General features: G+C 62.5%; 1 protein-coding gene across 2 annotated transcripts; it reads right to left on the reverse strand.

The window, feature by feature from the left end:
* Window positions 1-1,875: 1,875 nt before the first annotated feature.
* LOC136559567 (C-type lectin domain family 2 member D-like) lies at window positions 1,876-5,623 on the reverse strand. Of its 2 annotated transcripts, XM_066554868.1 has the most exons (6): window positions 5,540-5,623; window positions 4,597-4,683; window positions 3,813-3,911; window positions 3,532-3,710; window positions 3,231-3,331; window positions 1,876-3,140 (listed from the first exon to the last, which is right to left on the reverse strand). In XM_066554868.1, exons 2-6 carry the CDS (start codon window positions 4,610-4,612, stop codon window positions 3,026-3,028), a joined length of 510 nt encoding a protein of 169 aa, XP_066410965.1. In that variant the 5' UTR covers window positions 4,613-4,683; window positions 5,540-5,623; the 3' UTR covers window positions 1,876-3,025. The 2 variants fall into 2 exon arrangements, with proteins under 2 accessions (XP_066410965.1, XP_066410966.1); XM_066554869.1 differs by lacking the exon at window positions 5,540-5,623 and having other exon boundaries at window positions 4,597-4,699.
* Between the last annotated feature and the right edge of the window lie 1,208 nt (window positions 5,624-6,831).

A 6,831-nucleotide genomic window follows, 5' to 3' on the forward strand; every position in this document is an offset into this window, starting at 1 on the left:
TGCCTCGGAGCCCGGGCACAGCGAGCGCCGGAACGGCCGCTGTTTGTACCTGCCTGGGAACGCGAGGGAAACCGGCACCAGGAAATCGCCAGAACCCCCCCGGCCCTCACCGCGGCCCCCGAGCTGGGGCAGCACCGACCGCGGCTCCCACCTGGGCTGAAGCTCACTCCGAGCTCCGCCGCCGCCTCACCGCTCCGGGTGCCGCCACCTCCGCTCTCCAGGCACTCGGGCCGGCGCCGCTGGCTGCCGAGGGCGCTGTTTGAGCGGCTTTTGGCCGATTTGACAAATCAGCGTCAGGAAAGCACTGAGGAGCGGTGACGAGAGCCTGGACGGGAGCGGGGGCGGGAGCGGCAGGGCAGGGCCGGGCCGGGCGCGTCATGCAAATCACCCGAGTGGTTTTGTTTTCTTGTTCCAAAGTGACTCACGGCGCCATATTGGGAGTCAGAGGCATATTTATAGGCAGGAGTCACGCCAGCAGAGCAGTTAGGTCACTCCTGTCCTGCAAAAACCTTGCTAAGAATAAGGGTGCCACTCTGTTGAAGCTGGTCGACAACTGCAGCCCCGGGAAGCCGCTTCTGGGGCTCTCAACAGTGAATTACGGCAGGGATTCTTGGAGTGAGCCTGGCCAGATGCCCGCTGCCACCAAAACCGCTCTGTGTCTCTCCTCTTCCCCCCGCCAGCCCGGCAGCCTCATGGCGCCCCCTCACCCGGCCTGCGAGCTGCCGCCTGCTGCTGGCCCGGGGCAGCTGCGGCTCGGAGCCCGCCCCTGCCGTGGGGCAAGAAGCAGCAGCCCCGGGCTGCTCACCATTGTGCCCCACATTCCCTGCCCCGGCGCCCCACTCCTCACAATCGCGTTGTCAGGGAGCCAGGAGCAGTCGGAAAAAAGAAAACATCCTGCTTGCCTAGTCGAGATCCAAGGCATTCCGGGCGTGCTGCCAGGGCTCACGAGTCACAGCTGGTGAGTGAGCTTTCCCGGAGAGGGACTTTGCTAGATCTGCTGTTTATGAATAGGGATGGGCTGGTGGGAGATGTGCTGCTTGGAGGCCTCCTGGGGCACGGTGATGATGAAATTACAGTGTTCTCTATATTTGGGGATATCGGGAGGAACGTCAAGAGGGCTTTCCACTGGACTTCAGGAGGGCAGACTTTGGCCTGTTTAGGAGACTTATTCAGAGTTCCTTGGGAAGCAGCCCTTAGAAACAAAGGAGTTCAGGAAGAGTTGACATGCTTCAAAACAGAGATCTTGAGGGCACAGGAACAGACTGTCCCTGTGTGCCCAGAGAGGAGCTGACGAGGAAAACATCCAGCCTGGATGGGCAATGAGGTTTTGGAAGAATTTAGAAATAAAAGGAGGATGTATCAGCTTTGGAAGGAGGGTCAGGTTTCTCAGGAGGTATTTAAGGGGGCTGCTCGGGCAACGTAGGAAAAAAATTAGGGAGGCCAAAGCTCAGTTTGAACTTAATTTGGCAACGTTTGTAAAGGATTACAAATATATTAATAGTAACAGGAAGGGAAGGACCAGCTTTTGTTCTCTTTTGGATGCAGGAGGGAACTTAGTAACTGCAGATGAGGAGAAGGCAGAGGTGCTCAATGCCTTCTTTGCCTCAGCCCTTAGTGGAAACACAGCTTGTCCTCAGGACAAGTGAACTCCTGGGCTGGTGGATGGTGTCAGGGAGCAGAATGGGCCCCCTGTGATCCAGGAGGAGGCAGTCAGAGAACTGCTGAGCTGCTTGGATGCTCATAAATCTGTGGGCCCAGAGGGGATCCACCCCAGGGGGATGAGGGAGCTGAGAGATGAGCTTGGGAAGCTGCTCTCCATCATTTACCAACAGATCTCTCAACCTTCATAGGCATAAGAAGGCCGGAGTGTGGACATTACTTTTACTTGAATATATTATCAAAGAAATCAGAGCAAGGGAATGAGAAGTATGCCAAATCCTAAAATTGCACCTTCCCCTCAGTGCTTCCTCTTTTCTGGGCTTCACTTTATCCCCGGTTCCCTCCCTCCTCCCCACACAGTGGCACAGAGCGATGGGGGTGCTTTGGTTTGAAGGACAGGGATCTGCTGAGGAAGGCAGGAGCCTCCCTGGCAATGGAAAATGCAATCCCCCTCCCTCCGAATTATTATAATTCTGAAATTAAGGTGCTCTCAGGCAAACATATGAAAATAGAAATTACGGCCATTTCAAAGTAAAACAAAGCAAAACCAGAGTATAACAACGTACAAGCCCCAGCGCGGCGCTGCCCCGAGCAGGCCCAGCCCCAGCCCCGCCTCTCCCGGCCGCGCGCGCTTTCCCCTCGCTGCAGTTCCGGGCGCGGCCGGCAGGGGCGCTGGCGGCAGCGGCAGCCGGGTCTGAGCAGGGCAGGGAGAGGCGAGCTCAGGGTCCCGGGCACCCGAGCAGGGGGGACAGGGCCCTCCGGACCGAGGGGTGACAGTGAGGTGCCCCTGCAGGGGCTGCTCTCACAAGCACAGGCTCACCCCACAACCCCACAGCAGGAGAAGCAGCTCTGGGCTGGGTTCTGGCATTGACAGCGAATTCCCTTCCCCAAGCAGCAGCTCTGACTGTCCTCCTCCAATGCTGAGAGAGAGAAAAAGAGACAGAGAGAGAGAGCACCAGCAGCTGACAGACTCTTCTCCACAGTCAAGTGCCAGATGACAAAAGTGCGATTCCTCCTCAGAACGTGTCAGCTGTTCTAACTCTGCCAAGGACAGTCCAGAAGTATCACCTTCAAGCCACTTTGTGATGATTTCCAAGAGCCCAGGGCGATTTGGATTTCCCATTGGAGCTTGTTGTGTCATGAGGGCAATGCAGTCACTGCAGGCAGCATTGGTGGCAGGATGGATGGCAGAGATTTTCCTTTGCAGCCCCAGCCCAGCGTTGGCACTGGGCATGAAGAGGCACTGAGGTGACCCTGAGAGGAAGTGCAAGGCACAGGCTGCAGCTGAGGAAGGACAGCGCTGTGCTGGGCTCAGAGGTGAAGCTGGCACTGCCCAGTGTGGAGAAGCTCCTTTCTGCAGCCCCTGTTACAGGGGAGCAGGGGCCTTGCTGCAGAGATACGGCCGCTCATTGGAGCAGTTTTCACTCCTCAATCTCTCGTCAGCCAGGTAAACACACTCGAAATTGTCAAAGACAGGAACCCTGCAGGGAGGAGCAGAGGCAGCGCTGGCTGCCAGGGGCAGCCCTTGTGCCCCTGTGCCCCCAGGCCCTGCCCGGCTCCCCGGCACTCACCGGGAGCTGTAGCTGCTGCCGTCCCCCCAGTGCAGGCGCTCGCCCCGTCTGCGCAGCCCGAGCCAGAAATCGACGTTCCCGCGGAGGCGGAAGAGCAAATCCTGCCCAGGAGAGAGGAGTGGGAGCTGCCCCGGCCCCTCAGGGGGACACGGGCCCGGGGCTCCCCCCGCACGCCGGGGCTCCTTCCCTGCAAGGCCCCAGCCCAGGGCTGCAGCCCCGGCCCTACGAGCACCGAGCCCGGCCCAGGAGCACCCCCAGGCTGCCCTCAGCCACCCCACACCGCCCGCAGCCCCTCACTCACCATTTCCTCATCCTTGGCAATGGCCAGGGAGGCCCCGAGCTCGGAGCACCGTTCCTGACCCTGCTCCCAGGTGCTGTAATCCTGTGAGAAGTAGTAGCAGACCCCATTGTAGCCAACCCAGCCATGGGGACAGCCCAGAACTGACAGCGGAGTCGCAGGTGTGACTGGAACCTGTGGTGCTGCAGGGGGAAGAGGAGAAGGTCTGAGGATTGCCCTGTGCAGGGAGCAGGGATCCCGCTCTGCCCCGAGGGGCTGGGCCCAGGCTGCTGCCCCTCCCTTACCTGCCAGCACAGCCAAGGCCACCCCCAAAGCCAGCACCAGCACCAGGAGCAGCAGAATCAGCAGCGCCGTGCCCACGGGATGGCCCCTGATCCATTCACCTGCAGCAGGAAAGAGCTGCTGGCTGCCAGAAGCAGAGCCGGGCCTGCAATCTGCTCAGCCCATGGCCAGGGAGCAGAGCAGGGAGCCCTGAGCCAGTGTGGGCCTCACTCAGCTGGCAGCCAGAGAGCCAAGAGCCTGGCCACAGGCAGGGACACAGCTGTGGCCACAGGCAGGGACACAGCCGTGGGCACAGGCTGCAGCAGGAGAACTGCACAGCCTTGGGGGCAGCTGGGGCTCTTGCTTCCAGCCACTGATGGGGCCCAGCAGAGCACCAGGCCTCTTCCAGACATCGGGAAACAGCCACACACCTGCCAACCCTGTCCTTGGGAGGGGACACTGTCCCCTCCCTGGAGGCCACAGGAGTGGCCCTGCACTCACCCAGGAATCTTCTGAGGTTTCTTTTGTGTTCATTCTTGGTTGCTGATGTGCCCTGGGGAGCCAGAGGCTCCCTCACACTCCCATCACTGGTGCAGAATCCATTCTCCACATCTGCACTCACTGCACGCTCACAAGTGGCATCCCCCTGCTGATGCCAAGAGGCTTCTTGGACCCCAGGCAGGTGTGGAACCGCGGCTGCTGGTCCCTGCTGGGGATGCTGGGGCTCATTCGCAACTCCACAAATGGAGCAGAGTTCACTCTCGTCCAGCTCACAGGCAGCATCTCTCTGCCTGCAACAAACAGTACCTTGCTTTGGAGACATCAGGAGTGCTGCTGGCAGATCCTTTGGGAGCTCGGCCACGGGAACAGCTTCACAGCCGCGCTGATGGCACCCTGAAAGGGACACGGGGAGAGGTCACTGCTGGTGCCGGCCCTGGGGGCTCAGGAGGGCGGTGCCAGCTGTGGCTGCGCTGTCCCCGCTGCCCAGAGGTGCGGCAGCAGCTGCGGAGACAAGCGCAGCCTCCGCGAGCTGGGGCAGCACCGACCGCGGGTCGCGGCTGGCCTGGAGCCGCCTCCGAGCTCCGCCGCCGCCTCGCCGGGCTCCGGGTGCCGCCGCCGCTGGGGAATGACCCGAACGCTCCGCCCGCCGCCCCTCCCATCCCGGCCGGACTCCGCGGGCGCTCGGGCTGGTGCCGCTCTGCGCTCACGCTCCAGGGCACTCGGGCTGGTGCCTCAGCACAGAGCCCATGGGGCAGCGGCTTTTGGCCCTTTTGACCGATCTGCGTGCGGGAAAGCAGTGAGGCGGGGTGAAGAGTGGGGAACAGAGGAGCAGCGAGCGGGGTTCGAAAGGCAGGGCGCTTCATGGAAATCACTGGAGCCCTTTTGCTTTCTTGTACCAAAGTGACTCCCGGTGCCACTTCGGGAGCCAGAGGCAGGGGCATATTCAGAAGCAGAAGCCACGCCAGCAGAGCAGTCAGGTCACTCTGTCCTGCAAAAACCTTGCTAGGGGAAAGAGCCCCACTCTGTTGAAGCTGGTCGAGAACCGCAGCCCCGGGGAAGCCGCTTCTGGGGCTCTCAAGAGTGAATTACAGCAGGGATTCTTGGAGTGAGCCTGGCCAGGAGGTGCCCGGTGCCACCAAAACGGGCAAGTTGCTTGTGCCGGCTTCCCCCATGTCCCCCCCGGCCCTCACCGCGGCCCCTCCGCCCGCAGCGAGCCCCGAGCTGGGGCAGCACCGACCGCGGGTCCCACCTGGGCTGAAGCTGCCTCCGAGCTCCGCCGCCACCGCTCCGCTTCACGTGCCGCCACCTCAGCTCTCCGGCCGCTCGACCTGGGCCATTGGCTGCCGAGGGCGGTGCTTGGACGGCTTTTGGCCGATTTGACAAATCAGCGTGCGGGAAGCACCGAGGGGCGGTGACGAGAGCCCGGACGGGAGCCGCGAGCGGGGCGGGGAGCGGCAGGGCCCGGCCGCGCACGTCCTGAGAACCACCCGAGTGGTTGTGTTTTCTTGTACCAAAGTGACTCAACGGCGCTATATTGGGAGTCAGAGGCATATTTAGGAGTCACGCCACCAGAGCAGTCAGGTCAGTCCTGTCCTGCAAAAACCTTGATAAGGAAAACGGCTCTGTGCTATTGGCGCAGGTCGAGAACGGCAGACCCAGGAAAGCCGCTTCTGGGGCTCTCAGCAGTGACTCACGGCAGGGATTCTTGGAGTGACCCTGGCCAGGTGCCCAGAGGTGCCACCAAAAGCGCTCTGTGTCTCTCCTCTTCCCTCCCGGCCCGGCCGCCTCATGGCGCCCCCTCACCCGGCCTGCGAGCTGCCGCCTGCTGCTGGCCCGGGGCAGCTGCGGCTCGGAGCCCGCCCCTGCCGAGGGGCAAGAAGCAGCAGCCCCGGGCTGCTCACCATTGTGCCCCGCATTCCCTGCCCCGGCGCCTTGGAGCCCGGGCACACCGAGCGCCGGCACGGCCGCTGCGGCTCCCTGCCTGTGGACACGGAGCGGGTCCCGGTACCGAGGGCAGCGCCGAGAAGCCTCGGCCCCGGAGCAGGTAGGATGCGGCGCTTTGTGCCCGCACTCGGGCTGCTGCCGCTCTGCGCTCACGCTCCCAGGGCACTCGGGCTGCTGCCGCCGCAGCTCGGGGCTCGCTCTCGCTCTGGGAGGGTTTTGCCTCATCAGCGTGCGGCAGCGATGCCGAGCAGTAGGGGAGCAGCGAGCGGGGCGGCAAAGCGAGGAGCGCGTCGTGGGGGCAGCGACGTTGCTGTCCCGAAAAAAGCGTGCGAAGAAAAAGGGCCCCGCTCTGTTGGAGCTGGGGAAGAAGCGCAGCCCCGGGGAAGCCGCTCCTGGGGCTCTCAACAGGGAATTCCCGCAGGGATTCTCGGGCTGGGCTGGGCCAGGCCAGGTGCCCGGGCCCAGCAAAAGCGCTCTGGCCTCTCCTGCTGCCCCTGTGCAGACAACAGAACACAGCAGGAAAGGCTCGGGGCTCTCAAGAAAGGCAGCCAGAGATCTCTCACCCATCATGGGCAGAACAGGCCCAGACTAGGGGAA

The sequence above is a fragment of the Molothrus aeneus genome, chromosome 8, assembly GCF_037042795.1.
Source record: "Molothrus aeneus isolate 106 chromosome 8, BPBGC_Maene_1.0, whole genome shotgun sequence".
Classification (NCBI taxonomy): Eukaryota; Metazoa; Chordata; class Aves; order Passeriformes; family Icteridae; genus Molothrus; species Molothrus aeneus.